At 41.2% G+C, this 16744-nt stretch overlaps 2 protein-coding genes across 2 annotated transcripts in view; one reads left to right on the forward strand and one right to left on the reverse strand.

Annotated features, from left to right (window-relative positions):
- LOC139756821 (F-box only protein 21-like) overlaps positions 1-16744 on the forward strand; it is a 150379-nt gene that overhangs the window by 53489 nt on the left and 80146 nt on the right. The gene's annotated exons all lie outside the window — the stretch shown is intronic.
- The window catches only part of LOC139756820 (leucine-rich repeat-containing protein 57-like), a 46815-nt gene that overhangs the window by 28718 nt on the left and 1353 nt on the right, over positions 1-16744 (reverse strand). Inside the window, exon 2 of the mRNA XM_071676637.1 lies at positions 11073-11205. Within this exon, the coding sequence (XP_071532738.1) occupies positions 11073-11205 (133 nt within the window). The remainder of the gene's footprint in view (positions 1-11072; positions 11206-16744) is intronic.

Here is a 16744-nt window from a genome sequence, read left to right on the forward strand (position 1 = left end):
TTACCCCAGACGCTTCACATGCCCTGATTCAATCCACTGACAGCACATCAACCCCGGTATACCACATCAATCCAATTCACTCTATTCCTTGCCCTCCTTTCACCCTCCTGCATGTTCAGGCCCCGATCACACAAAATCTTTTTCACTCCATCTTTCCACCTCCAATTTGGTCTTCCACTTCTCCTCGTTCCCTCCACCTCCGACACATATATCCTCTTGGTCAATCTTTCCTCACTCATTCTCTCCATGTGCCCAAACCATTTCATAACATCCTCTTCTGCTCTCTCAACCACGCTCTTTTTATTTCCACACATCTCTCTTACCCTTACGTTACTTACTCGATCAAACCACCTCACACCACACATTGTCCTCAAACATCTCATTTCCAGCACATCCATCCTCCTGCGCACAACTCTATCCATAGCCCACGCCTCGCAACCATACAATATTGTTGGAACCACTATTCCTTCAAACATACCCATTTTTGCTTTCCGAGATAATGTTCTCGACTTCCACACATTCTTCAAGGCTCCCAGGATTTTCGCCCCCTTCCCCACCCTATGATTCACTTCCGCTTCCATGGTTCCATACGCTGCCAGATCCACTCCCAGATATCTAAAACACTTTACTTCCTCGTTTTTCTCCATTCAAACTTGCCTCCCAATTGACTTGACCCTCAACCCTACCGTACCTAATGACCTTGCTCTTATTCACATTTACTCTTAACTTTCTTCTTTCACACACTTTATATATATATATATATATATATATATATATATATATATATATATATATATATATATATATATATATATATATATATTTTTTTTTTTATACTTTGTCGCTGTCTCCCGCGTTTGCGAGGTAGCGCAAGGAAACAGACGAAAGAAATGGCCCAACCCCCCATACACATGTATATACATACGTCCACACACGCAAATATACATACCTACACAGCTTTCCATGGTTTACTTAGAAAAGCAAATGGATTTGTATGTAGCATTCATGGATCTGGAGAAGGCATATGATAGAGTTGATAGAGATGCTCTGTGGAAGGTATTAAGAATATATGGTGTGGGAGGAAAGTTGTTAGAAGCAGTGAAAAGTTTTTATCGAGGATGTAAGGCATGTGTACGTGTAGGAAGAGAGGAAAGTGATTGGTTCTCAGTGAATGTAGGTTTGCGGCAGGGGTGTGTGATGTCTCCATGGTTGTTTAATTTGTTTATGGATGGGGTTGTTAGGGAGGTAAATGCAAGAGTTTTGGAAAGAGGGGCAAGTATGAAGTCTGTTGGGGATGAGAGAGCTTGAGAAGTGAGTCAGTTGTTGTTCGCTGATGATACAGCGCTGGTGGCTGATTCATGTGAGAAACTGCAGAAGCTGGTGACTGAGTTTGGTAAAGTGTGTGGAAGAAGAAAGTTAAGAGTAAATGTGAATAAGAGCAAGGTTATTAGGTACAGTAGGGTTGAGGGTCAAGTCAATTGGGAGGTGAGTCTGAATGGAGAAAAACTGGAGGAAATGAAGTGTCTTAGATATCTGGGAGTGGATCTGGCAGCGGATGGAACCATGGAAGCGGAAGTGGATCATAGGGTGGGGGAGGGGGCAAAAATTCTAGGGGCCTTGAAGAATGTGTGGAAGTCGAGAACATTATCTCGGAAAGCAAGAATGGGTATGTTTGAAGGAATAGTGGTTCCAACAATGTTGTATGGTTGCGAGGCTTGGGCTATGGATAGAGTTGTGCGCAGGAGGATGGATGTGCTGGAAATGAGATGTTTGAGGACAACGTGTGGTGTGAGGTGGTTTGATCGAGTGAGTAACGTAAGGGTAAGAGAGATGTGTGGAAATAAAAAGAGCGTGGTTGAGAGAGCAGAAGAGGGTGTTTTGAAGTGGTTTGGGCACATGGAGAGGATGAGTGAGGAAAGATTGACCAAGAGGATATATGTGTCGGAGGTGGAGGGAGCAAGGAGAAGAGGGAGACCAAATTGGAGGTGGAAAGATGGAGTGAAAAAGATTTTGTGTGATCGGGGCCTGAACATGCAGGAGGGTGAAAGGAGGGCAAGGAATAGAGTGAATTGGAGCGATGTGGTATACCGGGGTTGACGTGCTGTCAGTGGATTGATATATATATATATAATATATATATATATATATATATATATATAATTTTTTTTTTTGCTTTGTCGCTGTCTCCCGCGTTTGCGAGGTAGCACAAGGAAACAGACGAAAGAAATGGCCCAACCCACCCCCATACCATGTATATACATACGTCCACACACACAAATATACATACCTACACAGCTTTCCATGGTTTACCCCAGATGCTTCACATGCCCTGATTCAATCCACTGACAGCACATCAACCCCAGTATACCACATCAATCCAATTCACTCTATTCCTTGCCCTCCTTTCACCCTCCTGCATGTTCAGGCCCCAATCACACAAAATCTTTTTCACTCCATCTTTCCACCTCCAATTTGGTCTTCCACTTCTCCTCGTTCCCTCCACCTCCGACACATATATCCTCTTGGTCAATCTTTCCTCACTCATTCTCTCCATGTGCCCAAACCATTTCAAAACACCCTCTTCTGCTCTCTCAACCACGCTCTTTTTATTTCCACACATCTCTCTTACCTTTACGTTACTTACTCGATCAAACCACCTCGCACCACACATTGTCCTCAAACATCTCATTTCCAGCACATCCATCCTCCTGCGCACAACTCTATCCATAGCCCACGCCTCGCAACCATACAACATTGTTGGAACCACTATTCCTTCAAACATACCCATTTTTGCTTTCCGAGATAATGTTCTCGACTTCCACACATTCTTCAAGGCTCCCATGATTTTCGCCCCCTCCCCCAACCTATGATCCACTTCCGCTTCCATGATTCCATCTGCTGCCAGATCCACTCCAGATATCTAAAACACTTTACTTCCTCCAGTTTTTCTCCATTCAAACTTACCTCCCAATTGACTTGACCCTCAACCCTACTGTACCTAATAACCTTGCTCTTATTCACATTTACTCTTAACTTTCTTCTTTCACACACTTTACCAAACTCAGTCACCAGCTTCTGCAGTTTCTCACATGAATCAGCCACCAGCGCTGTATCATCAGCGAACAACAACTGACTCACTTCCCAAGCTCTCTCATCCCCAACAGACTTCATACTTGCCCCTCTTTCCAAAACTCTTGCGTTTACCTCCCAAACAACCCCATCCATAAACAAATTAAACAACCATGGAGACATCACACACCCCTGCCGCAAACCTACATTCACTGAGAACCAATCACTTTCCTCTCTTCCTACACGTACACATGCCTTACATCCTCGATAAAAACTTTTCACTGCTTCTAACAACTTGCCTCCCACACCATATATTCTTAATATCTTCCACACAGCATCTCTATCAACTCTATCATATGCCTTCTCCAGATCCATAAATGCTACATACAAATCCATTTGCTTTTCTAAGTATTTCTCACATACATTCTTCAAAGCAAACACCTGATCCACACATCCTCTACCACTTCTGAAACCACACTGCTCTTCCCCAATCTGATGCTCTGTACATGCCTTCACCCTCTCAATCAATACCCTCCCATATAATTTACAAGGAATACTCAACAAACTTATACCTCTGTAATTTGAGCACTCACTCTTATCCCCATTGCCTTTGTACAATGGCACTATGCACGCATTCCGCCAATCCTCAGGCACCTCACCATGAGTCATACATACATTAAATAACCTTACCAACCAGTCAATAATACAGTCACCCCCTTTTTTACTAAATTCCACTGCAATACCATCCAAACCTGCTGCCTTGCCGGTTTTCATCTTCCGCAAAGCTTTTCGTACCTCTTCTCTGTTTACAAATCATTTTCCCTAACCCTCTCACTTTGCACACCACCTCGACCAAAACACCCTATATCTGCCACTCTATCATCAAACACATTCAACAAACCTTCAAAATACTCACTCCATCTCCTTCTCACATCACCACTACTTGTTATCACCTCACCATTTGCGCCCTTCACTGATATATATATATACATATATTATCCCTGGGGATAGGGGAGAAAGAATACTTCCCACGTATTCCCTGTGTGTCGTAGAAGGCGACTAAAAGGGGAGGGAGCGGTGAGCTGGAAATCTTCCTCTCTCCTTTTTTTTTTTAATTTTCCAAAACAAGGAACAGAGAAGGGGGCCAGGTGAGGATATTCCCTCCAAGGCCCAGTCTTCTGTTCTTAACGCTACCTCGCTAATGCGGGAAATGGCGAATAGTTTGAAAGAAAAAAAAAGATTATCCCTGGGGATAGGGGAGAAAGAATACTTCCCACGCATTCCTCACGTGTCGTACAAGGCGACTAGAGGGAACGGCAGCGGGGGGCCAGAAATCCTCCCCTCCTTGTATTTTAACTTTGTAAAATGGGAAACAGAAGAAGGAGTCACGCAGGGAGTGCTCATCCTCCTCATAGGCTCAGATTGGGTTGTCTAAATGTGTGTGGATGTAACCAAGATATGAAAAAAGGAGAGATAGGTAGTATGTTTGAGGAAAGGAACCTGGATGTTTTGGCTTTGAGTGAAACGAAGCTCAAGGGTAAAGGGGAAGAGTGGTTTGGGAATGTCTTGGGAGTAAAGTCAGGGGTTAGTGAAAGGACAAGAGCAAGGGAAGGAGTAGCACTACTCCTGAAACAGGAGATGTGGGAGTATGTGATAGAATGTAAGAAAGTAAATTCTCGATTAATATGGGTAAAATTGAAAGTTGATGGAGAGAGATGGGTGATTATTGGTGCATATGCACCTGGGCATGAGAAGAAAGAGCATGAGAGGCAAGTGTCTTGGGAGCAGCTAAATGAGTGTGTTAGTGGTTTTGATGCACAAGACCGGGTTATAGTGATGGGTGATTTGAATGCAAAGGTGAGTAATGTGGCAGTTGAGGGAATAATTAGTATACATGGGGTGTTCAGTGTTGTAAATGGAAATGGTGAAGAGCTTGTAGATTTATGTGCTGAAAAATGACTGTTGATTGGGAATACCTGGTTTAAAAAGTGAGATATAAATAAGTATATGTATGTAAGTAGGAGAGATGGCCAGAGAGCGTTATTGGATTAAGTGTTAATTGACAGGCACGCGAAAGAGACTTTTGGATGTTAATGTGCTGAGAGGTGCAACTGGAGGGATGTCTGACCATTATCTTGTGGAGGCGAAGGTGAAGATTTGTATGGGTTTTCAGAAAAGAAGAGTGAATGTTGGGGTGAAGAGGGTGGTGAGAGTAAGTGAGCTTGGGAAGGAGACTTGTGTGAGGAATTACCAGGAGAGACTGAGTACAGAAGGGAAAAAGGTGAGAACAAAGGAGGTAAGGGGAGTGGGGGAGGAATGGGATGTATTTAGGGAAGCAGTGATGGCTTGCGCAAAAGATGCTTGTGGCATGAGAAGCATGGTAGGTGGGTTGATAGGAAAGGGTAGTGCGTGGTGCGATGAAGAAGTAAGATTATTAGTGAAAGAGAAGAGAGAGGCATTTGGACGATTTATTTATATCTCGCTTTTTAAACCAGGTATTCCCAATCAACAGTCATTTTTCAGTACATAAATCTACAAACTCTTCACCATTTCCATTTACAACACTGAACACCCTATGTATACCAATTATTCCCTCAACTGCCACATTGCTCACCTTTGTATTCAAATCACCCATCACTATAACCAGGTCTTGTGCATCAAAACCACTAACACACTCATTCAGCTGCTCCCAAAACACTTACCTCTCATGATCTTTCTTCTCATGCCCAGGTGCATATGCACCAATAATCACCCATCTCTCTCCATCAACTTTCAGTTTTACCCATATTAATCTAGAATTTACTTTCTTACATTCTATCACATACTACCACAACTCCTGTTTCAGGAGTAGTGCTACTCCTTCCCTTGCTCTTGTCGTCTCACTAACCCCTGACTTTACTCCCAAGACATTCCCAAACCATTCTTCCCCTTTACCCTTGAGCTTCGTTTCACTCAGAGCCAAAACATCCAGGTTCCTTTCCTCAAACATACTAAATATCTCTCCTTTTTTCATATCCTGGTTACATCCACACACATTTAGACACCCTAATCTGAGCCTACGATCATTATCTTGAGGAGGCGAAAGTGATCATTATCTTGTGGAGGCGAAGGTGAAGATTTGTATGGGTTTTCAGAAAAGAAGAGAGAATGTTGGGGTGAAGAGGGTGGTGAGAGTAAGTGAGCTTGGGAAGAAGACTTGTGTGAGGAAGTACCAGGAGAGACTGAGTACAGAAGGGAAAAAGGTGAGAACAAAGGAGGTAAGGGGAGTGGGGGAGGAATGGGATGTATTTAAGGAAGCAGTGATGGCTTGCGCAAAAGATGCTTGTGGCATGAGAAGCGTGGGAGGTGGGTTGATTAGAAAGGGTAGTGAATGGTGGGATGAGAAGTAAGATTATTAGTGAAAGAGAAGAGAGAGGCATTTGGACGATTTTTGCAGGGAAAAAATGGAAATGAGTGGGAGATGTATAAAAGAAAGAGACAGGAGGTCAAGAGAAAGGTGCAAGAGGTGAAAAAGAGGTCAAATGAGAGATGGGGTGAGAGAGTATCATTAAATTTTAGGGAGAATAAAAAGATGTTTTGGAAGGAGGTAAATAAAGTGCGTAAGACAAGGGAGCAAATGGGAACTTCAGTAAAGGGGGCAAATGGGGAGGTGATAACAAGTAGTGGTGATGAGAGAAGGAGACGGAGTGAGTATTTTAAAGGTTTGTTGAATGTGTTTGATGATAGAGTGGCAGATATAGGGTGTTTTGGTCAAGGTGGTGTGCAAAGTGAGAGGATTAGGGAAAATGATTTGGTAAACAGAGAAGAGGTAGTAAAAGCTTCGCGGATGATGAAAGCTGGCAAGGCAACAGGTTTGGATGGTATTGCAGTGGAATTTATTAAAAAAGGGGTGACTGTATTGTTGACTGGTTGGTAAGGTTATTTAATGTATGTATGATTCATGGTGAGGTACCTGAGGATTGGCATAATGCATGCATAGTGTCATTGTACAAAGGCAAAGGGGATAAGAGTGAGTGCTCAAATTACAGAGGTATAAGTTTGTTGAGTCTTTTGAGTCTTTTGAAGAAATACTGCATAAAGATTTTGTAATAAAGTATACCTTCCCCCTCCCCCCTCATGTGTGCGAGGTGGCATTAGGAAAAGACAACAAAGGCCCCATTCGTTCACACTCAGTCTCTAGCTGCCACGCAATAATGCCTGAAACCACAGCTCCCTTTCCACATCCAGGCCCCACACAACTTTCCATGGTTTACCCCAGACGCTTCACATGCCCTGATTCAATCCACTGACAGCACGTCAACCCCGGTATACCACATCGATCCAATTCACTCTATTCCTTGCCCTCCTTTCACCCTCCTGCATGTTCAGGCCCCGATCACACAAAATCTTTTTCACTCCATCTTTCCACCTCCAATTTGGTCTCCCACTTCTCCTCGTTCCCTCCACCTCCGACACATATATCCTCTTGGTCAATCTTTCCTCACTCATTCTCTCCATGTGCCCAAACCATTTCAAAACACCCTCTTCTGCTCCCTCAACCACGCTCTTTTTATTTCCACACATCTCTCTTATCCTTACATTACTTACTCGATCAAACCACCTCACACCACACATTTTCCTCAAACATCTCATTTCCAGCACATCCACCCTCCTGCGCACAACTCTATCCATAGCCCACGCCTCGCAACCATACAACATTGTTGGAACCACTATTCCTTCAAACATAACCATTTTTGCTTTCCGAGATTATAGTACCAAATTATAGTACCAAAGTAAATTCTCAGTGGTATACCACTTGCAAGAGGACCCTGACATTTTCTTAAACTGATCTTCTAGATTTGATGTAAGACTTACTTGTTGGTATACTCAGTAAATATCTTGTGATATAATTGACTGAGTTATAATGTCACTGAGCTCAGCCATTTGTTCTTTAAGCTATTTCAGTGAGACAAGAAATGCAAACAGGTATGAAAGAAAGAAATTAGTACAGTACAGGAAAAGAACTTAGGTGGTGTTTTGTGAAATGTTTTATTGGAATTTACTTTTGATTTACCTTAATGAAGAATCTCTTGAGATTTTTCCGGATAAGAAATATGCTTAAGAGGTATAAATTCAATAAGATATGAAGTGTCCTGGGGATAGGGGAGAAAGAATACTTCCCACGTATTCCCTGCGTGTCGTAGAAGGCGACTAAAAGGGAAGGGAGCGGGGGGCTGGAAATCCTCCCCTCTCGTTTTTTTTTTTTGATTTTCCAAAAGAAGGAACAGAGAAGAGGGCCAGGTGAGGATATTCCCTCAAAGGCCCAGTCCTCTGTTCTTAACGCTACCTCGCTATCGCGGGAAATGGCGAATAGTATGAAAAAAAAAAAAAAAAAAGTTGAGTATTCCTGGTAAATCATATGGGAGGGTATTGATTGAGAGGGTGAAGGCATGTACAGAGCATCAGACTGGGGAAGAGCAGTGTGGTTTCAGAAGTGGTAGAGGATGTGTGGATCAGGTGTTTGCTTTGAAGAATGTATGTGAGAAATACTTAGAAAAGCAAATGGATTTGTGTGTAGCATTTATGGATCTGGAGAAGGCATATGATAGAGTTGATAGAGATGCTCTGTGGAAGGTATTAAGAATATATGGCGTGGGAGGCAAGTTGTTAGAATCAGTGAAAAGTTGTTATCGAGGATGTAAGGCATGTGTACGTGTAGGAAGAGAGGAAAGTGATTGGTTCTCAGTGAATGTAGGTTTGTGGCCGGGGTGTGTGATGTCTTCATGGTTGTTTAATTTGTTTATGGATAGGGTTGTTAGGGAGGTGAATGCAAGAGTTTTGGAAAGAGGGGCAAGTATGAAGTCTGTTGTGGATGAGAAAGCTTGGGAAGTGAGTCAGTTGTTGTTCGCTGATGATACAGCACTGGAGGCTGATTCATGTGAGAAACTGCAGAAGCTGGTGGCTGAGTTTGGTAAAGTGTGTGAAAGAAGAAACTTAAGAGAAAATGTGAATAAGAGCAAGGTTATTAGGTACAGTAGGGTTGAGGGTCAAGTCAATTGGGAGGTAAGTTTGAATGGAGAAAAACTGGAGGAAGTAAAGTGTTTTAGATAGCTGGGAGTGGATCTGGCAGCGGATGGAACCATGGAAGCGGAAGTGAACCATAGGGTAGGGGAGGGGGCGAAAATCCTGGGAGCCTTGAAGAATGTGTGGAAGTCGAGAACATTATCTCGGAAAGCAAAAATGGGTATGATGTATGGTTGCGAGGCGTGGGCTATGGATAGAGTTGTGCGCAGGAGGATGGATGTGCTGGAAATGTGATGTTTGAGGACAATGTGTGGTGTGAGGTGGTTTGATCGAGTAAGTAACGTAAGGGTAAGAAAGTTGTGTGGAAATAAAAAGAGCGTGGTTGAGAGAGCAGAAGAGGGTGTTTTGAAATGGTTTGGGCACATGGAGAGAATGAGTGAGGAAAGATTGACCAAGAGGATATATGTGTCGGAGGTGGAGGGAACGAAGAGAAGTGGGAGACCAAATTGGAGGTGGAAAGATGGAGTGAAAAAGATTTTGTGTGATCGGGGCCTGAACATGCAGGAGGGTGAAAGGAAGGCAAGGAATAGAGTGAATTGGATCGATGTGGTATATCGGGGTTGACGTGCTGTCAGTGGATTGAATCAGGGCATGTGAAGCGTCTGGGGTAAACCATGGAAAGCTGTGTAGGTATGTATATTTGCATGTGTGGACCTATGTATATACATGTGTATGGGGTGGGTTCGGCCATTTCTTTCGTCTGTTTCCTTGCACTACCTCGCAAACGCGGGAGACAGCGACAAAGCAAAAAATATATATATGTATATATATATATATATATATATATATATATATATATATATATATATATATATATATATATATACTTAAGGGTAATATATTTATTATTATAATTATTATTTTGCTTTGTCGCTGTCTCCCGCGTTTGCAAGGTAGCACAAGGAAACAGACAAAAGAAATGGCCCAACCCACCCCCATACACATGTATATACATACATGTCCCCACACGCAAATATACATACCCATACATCTTAATGTACACATATATATATATATATACACACACAGACATATACATATATACACATGCACACAATTCACACTGTCTGCCTTTACTCATTGCCATCGCCACCTCGCCACACATGGAATATTTACATATGTATATATTCACTGTTTCCCATAGTGGCTGAAAAAGCAGTCATCCTCCAGCCATGCCAATCACAGCACATTTCTGTGAGTTTTCAAACAAGGAAACTGAGTAGCTTTTAGTTAAACTCAGAAGACTAAGCAGACAATCATTAATTATTTGTTGATGATCTGTCTTGCGATCATGTGGAGAATGATATTATGGACACTTGCTCTTACCCGCTGAAAGTTGGCCAAGATGAGAGAGATGTTTTTAACAGATGTGAAGGTTATGTTGAAAGTAAATAAAATAATGATATACACAGAGGCAATTCTCTTGACACTCAGGCCTTACTTCTGCACTATTTGTGCATTGTGCTGAAACATCTACAAAACTTCAACTTGTTATCAGAGTGAAAGCAGTGGACAAAATATTCTCCTAAAAGGATTTTTTTGCCCATTCTTATACTTCTAGGACTGTAAGATTACATACATTTTTAGAACATCTTGAAATCCTGTACATTTTGAGAGTTGGAAAGGAAACCTTAGTTAAGAGTTAAGGGGGTTGCTCTGGGTTTGTGGTTCACTGTGTTGAGGCAGGAGTGCCAAAGGTTTCCACTTTGCCTCTTAATGATGGTGTTTTGAGTTTGGACAAATTCTGTGATGTCTGTTTATGAAGTGTGCTTTTGTCTGAACCAATCTGATTTTTTCTTTCCTAGAAAGTCAAAATCCCACTCAAAGGAAAACTGATTTCACATTTTACTTTAACAAACATCTGTGCAGAAGTTATCTATAAGAAAGAAATGTATCAATTTCAGAGGATGCAAAATACAGTGTTATAAACCAGAACTTACTAATTTTGTTTCCATTCAAATTGAGGTGTTTGAGACTTGTGAGGTCACAGACAGATGGTGGCAGTCCACACAACTTGTTCATGGATAGGTCCAGAGTTCGAAGGACCTTGCTCAGTGAAGACAAATCTGGGACCTGTAAAGTTTGATAATTATCTGAAATGCCCTTCTATGAACAATTCCTACACTACTTGGAAACATTAAGGGACCACACTATTAAACATGATGTTCCCCTTTTTAATTAATCAATGCAGTAGTTGTTATCTTGGTGAAAAGTCTCATGTTCTCTAGGGTATGTTTCTACTGGTCAGCAAAAAAGAAATCAGATACGAAAGGATCCATCCTACTATAAAAAATAGGATAAAGAAATTAAACTCATTTCAAGGTTTCATACATGGAGTATTAAAGCAGAGAAGTGCAGTAACACATCACCCATCCTTTTATTTGATCCACAGGTGTTACCATTTACAGTGTTCAGTATTATATTCTACATCTCTTCAGTTTAAAGTATCCCTGACACATATTTCTAATTCAGCTTTTCACCAGCAAGATCAAATGCCCTACAAACAAGCACCAAGTGGCTGACCATTACCCAAAGAATTCTGCATATAAACAAGTGCAGTGAAAAACTTATTTGAATGGCAACATGTCATGTCAGTACATTAAGTATAGAAAAGTAAATTCACTGTGCCAGTCTGATAATAAGAAAATAAAACATCTCCAAACCCTGGAACCTATTGAACAAAAAAACTAAACAGGTCAGGGTGGAAAGGATAAGGTGAATTTTTCTTCTGTTATAGGGTCCAAGAGAGCAGTGAAGGAACTAGATAGAATATATAACAAAAGGAAAAGCTAAAGAAAAATCATTATAAAAGAAAGCTACCAGTATATAGTACAGTACATAGTGAGACAGGGGCAGCCAAGCCATCCCTCGCCCCAAACGCCAACATGATACAACTGTGATCAGATGGAACAGTAAGTTGTTCAACATTACAAAAGTTAAGACATCTTATAACATCTGAAAACATACATAGCAGTCCTATACCTGACATTCCTGAAATACCAAAAGTTCAAGATATTCGATTATATTTCAGAGGAGATCAATGGCCATGAAATACATAGGACAATACACCAGTGGGTTACAGAAATACAAAAACCACCACCTTCCAAAGTCTGGTATCGGTAAAGAAGGAACTTGCCCCCTAAGTACTTCAGAGGTCATTAAGAGACGGAGAGACTTATAATAAGAATGGGGAAAAGAAAATAAATGAACCAGAATATAAATGATAGAGAACAAATGCTAGACATACAGAAAAACATGTACTTAATGTGAAACCACCTTTAACAGATAAATTCAAATTATTCTATATGCCATCTGATGTGCCAGAAAACCTTGCCATTTTGCTATACACAAATAGATTCCAATAAAAGAAAGCCCAAAGTATACAATTCCTATGCAACAGCAATATGATTTGGCTGCTCAAGGTAGATCTTACAAGGTACACTGGATATTCAAATTTGAAAAAAAAAAATGGACTTAACAAAGGCAAATGAATCCTCTAGGATGGGCATAGATTCCACTACTGAGAAATACGCATATCATCACTAGAAGAATGGTGTTGCTAAAAATTATGGGTTCATCACATACTAAGGACACCATTAGGCATATCTGAATATGAACAAGATATATTCCAAGTAAACCAACTTTTGAGGCCAAGCTAATAACCAAGAACAATGTTTTTTTTTACACCAAATAAAAAAAATGAGGAAAGAACAGCTTTAGGAGGAAATTACCCTTGCTACCCAGCACAAAATAATGAAAGAACTGAAAACTTACTTCTCAGCAGAACAAGAATTCAACCTCCATAAAAGTTGAATATGATAAAATAATGGAAACGTGCAAAGTTTTCTCCTGTGAAGTTGTAGAACACTGGAATAGATTGCCTCCAGACGTTGCAAGTGTCAAGACCTTCAATACTTCTAAATCACTGCTAGACAAATACTTCAACAACGTCTGTTATTAAACAGGCCTGTTTCAAGAAGGAAAAATGTATTCTAATTTACATTTTAAAGATTCAAAGATTTCTTTTTTGCACATCAAATTTGAGCCCTTTCCCCAGAGAAGCACACTAAAGCCAGAGTAGGGAACTTTTCCTGTTCACACTGGCCAACAAAATTTCCATGGCAGTATGTTCTCTTAATGCTTCATGGTGTTCCCATTTAAGTTATTCTTGCTGGCTTTTGTACTAGAGATAATAATAGGTGGGAAGGTGCCCTCTGCTTTATTGTCCAGTCTCTACCACAAATAAGATGATGACCTGAGTACAATGCTGCTGTCCTCAAGCAGACAAACTGGTTTTGCTCAAAGTTTATTTTAATGCTGTTTCAATTGACCACCAGTCCTCTACTCATCACACATCTTATTTGTCGTATAATGTATTTTTTCTTGACAGTCATTCCTTTGGTGTAGTTGTCTATTCAAGGTTCATCTTGTGCTGTCTTCAGTCATGTCTTTTTTTTTTCTTTCTTTTTCTAATGTTCCAAAATCACTCCATATATGTAAAGGTGCTAGTGCTAGGTTTAACCTATGTTATTACCTCATGATGGCTGGGTCAAGGCTTAACCAGTGTTATTGCCTCATGCTGGCCAAATCAAGGTTTAACCTGTGTTATTGCCTCCTGTAGGGTGAATCAGTTTTCATCAAATTTAACACTTTCTTTTTTAGTCAACTGTTCATTATTCAAACTTTTGCTTTCTTATTAGGTTCAATAATGATTATGTTCTTACTACTTCCATCAACAATTATAAGGCATATGCGTATACTGGATATGTTCACTGAAAGCAGCGTCTGTCTGATTACCTGTCTGTTTGTCTGCCTGATTTTTTGTTTGTCTCTTTGTGTTTATCACCCATTTTTACCTAAACGTGCAGTATGAACAAAGAGTTTTACTTGCAGTAGTTGAGATTTGAGGAAAATGAGCCAGCAAAAGCAATAACAGCCATGATCTCTACGCTCACTAGCTAGGTGGGCCTCCTACTAATTTCACTTAAGTGTATATGTCTACAAGTGCACTAGCTTGCCTTGCTGGTTTACTCATATCCTCTGGTTTTACATCCTGCCTTAAGTGGGATGTCACTAAGGACTGTTGCTTGTAAAATCATAAGGGGGTCCATTTGGTGTGATCTTGTACCCTTAAACATAGAGCTCAGTAAACTCAAATCTCAGTGAGTGGATACCATTAAGCGAGACCTGTCTATATAAGTTTCGTGCTGGAAGATGACAATAGGAAAGCAGTCAGCTATAGCAGTGAGACGCTGCTACAATCCCTCAGATGACATCTACTTACATAAATTTAACTTAATGACTGACCTCCTGCCCAAAAGGAGCCCACTTCTCCCCGCATGGGGTGCAGCCTCGAGCTCTCCCCAGCCGCTGTGTCAAACCATGGGTCAAAAAATTAACATTAGCACAAATATATGTTTTGAAGATAAAATTACAAAATATAACTAAAGTAAGTTGCCTTTAACAGGGATAATCACCTTCATAGCAATGAAAAACTGCCACAGTGAACTAGCAATGAAACAATACAATAATACAGTCTCCCATAAAAGGGCGGAAGTGAAGAGAAATACAAAATATAATAGTATCGCGACATAAGTTATATTCTTGAGGGAAAAATTACAAACTAATCATTACTAAAGCTGGCTTTGAAAATAACAAAAATCATTGTAACAATGCTAAGCTCCTCACACCAACCAGAAGTTAACAATCACCTTATAGCATCCACTTCTCTTGCTAAAAACTACTAACAGTATTAATGAGTACTATATTTATTTATTTATTTTGCTTTCTCGCTGTCTCCTGAGTTTGCGAGGTAGCGCAAGGAAACAGACGAAAGAAATGGCCCAACCCACCCCCATACACATGTATATACACACACGTCCACACACGCAAATATACATACCTATACATCTCAATGTACACATATATATTACACACACAGACACATACATATATACCCATGCACACAATTCACACTGTCTGCCTTTATTCATTCCCATCGCCACCTCGCCACACATGGAATACCATCCCCCTCCCCCCTCATGTGTGCGGGGTAGCGCTAGGAAAAAACAACAAAGGCCTCATTCGTTCACACTCAGTCTCTAGCTGTCATGCAATAATGCCCGAAACCACAGCTCCCTTTCCACATCCAGGCCCCACACAGCTTTCCATGGTTTACACCAGACTCTTCACATGCCCTGATTCAATCCACTGACAGCCCGTCAACCCCGGTATACCACATCGATCCAATTCACTCTATTCCTTGCCCGCCTTTCACCCTCCTGCATGTTCAGGCCCCGATCACTCAAAATCTTTTTCACTCCATCTTTCCACCTCCAATTTGGTTTCCCACTTCTCCTCGTTCCCTCCACATATATCCGACACATATATCCTCTTGGTCAATCTTTCTTCACTCATTCTCTCCATGTGCCCAAACCATTTCAAAATACCCTCTTCTGCTCTCGCAACCACGCTCTTTTTATTTCCACACATCTCTCTTACCCTTACGTTACTTACTCGATCAAACCACCTCACACCACACATTGTCCTCAAACATCTCATTTCCAGCACATCCACCCTCCTGCGCACAACTCTATCCATAGCCCACGCCTCGCAACCATACAACATTGTAGGAACCACTATTCCTTCAAACATACCCATTTTTGCTTTCCGAGATAACGTTCTCGACTTCCACACATTCTTCAAGGCTCCCAGGATATTCGCCCCCTCCCCCAACCTATGATTCACTTCCGCTTCCATGGTTCCATCTGCTGCCAGATCCACTCCCAGATATCTAAAACACTTTACTTCCTCCAGTTTTTCTCCACTCAAACTTACCTCCCAATTGACTTGACCCTCAACCCTACTGTACCTAATAACCTTGCTCTTATTCACATTTACTCTTAACTTTCTTCTTTCACACACTTTACCAAACTCAGTCACCAGCTTCTGCAGTTTCTCACATGAATCAGCCACCGGCGCTGTATCATCAGCGAACAACAACTAATTCACTTCCCAAGCTCTCTCATCCACAACAGACTTCATTTTTGCCCCTCTTTCCAGAACTCTTGCATTCACCTCCCTAACAACCCCATCCATAAACAAATTAAACAACCATGGAGACATCACACAACCCTGCCGCAAACCTACATTCACTGAGAACCAATCACTTTCCTCTCTTCCTACACGTACACATGCCTTACATCCTCGATAAAAACTTTTCACTGCTTCTAACAACTTGCCACCCACACCATATATTCTTAATACCTTCCACAGAGCATCTCTATCAACTCTATCATATGCCTTCTCCAGATCCATAAATGCTACATACAAATCCATTTGCTTTTCTAAGTATTTCTCACATACATTCTTCAAAGCAAACACCTGATCCACACATCCTCTACCACTTCTGAAACCACACTGCTCTTCCCCAATCTGATGCTCTGTACATGCCTTCACCCTCTCAATCAATACCCTCCCATATAATTTACCAGGAATACTCAACAAACTTATACCTCTGTAATTTGAGCACTCACTCTTATCCCCTTTGCCTTTGTACAATGGCACTATGCACGCATTCCGCCAATCCTCAGGCACCTCACCATGAGTCATA

This window comes from Panulirus ornatus, chromosome 23 (assembly GCF_036320965.1).
Source record: "Panulirus ornatus isolate Po-2019 chromosome 23, ASM3632096v1, whole genome shotgun sequence".
NCBI lineage: Eukaryota > Metazoa > Arthropoda > Malacostraca > Decapoda > Palinuridae > Panulirus > Panulirus ornatus.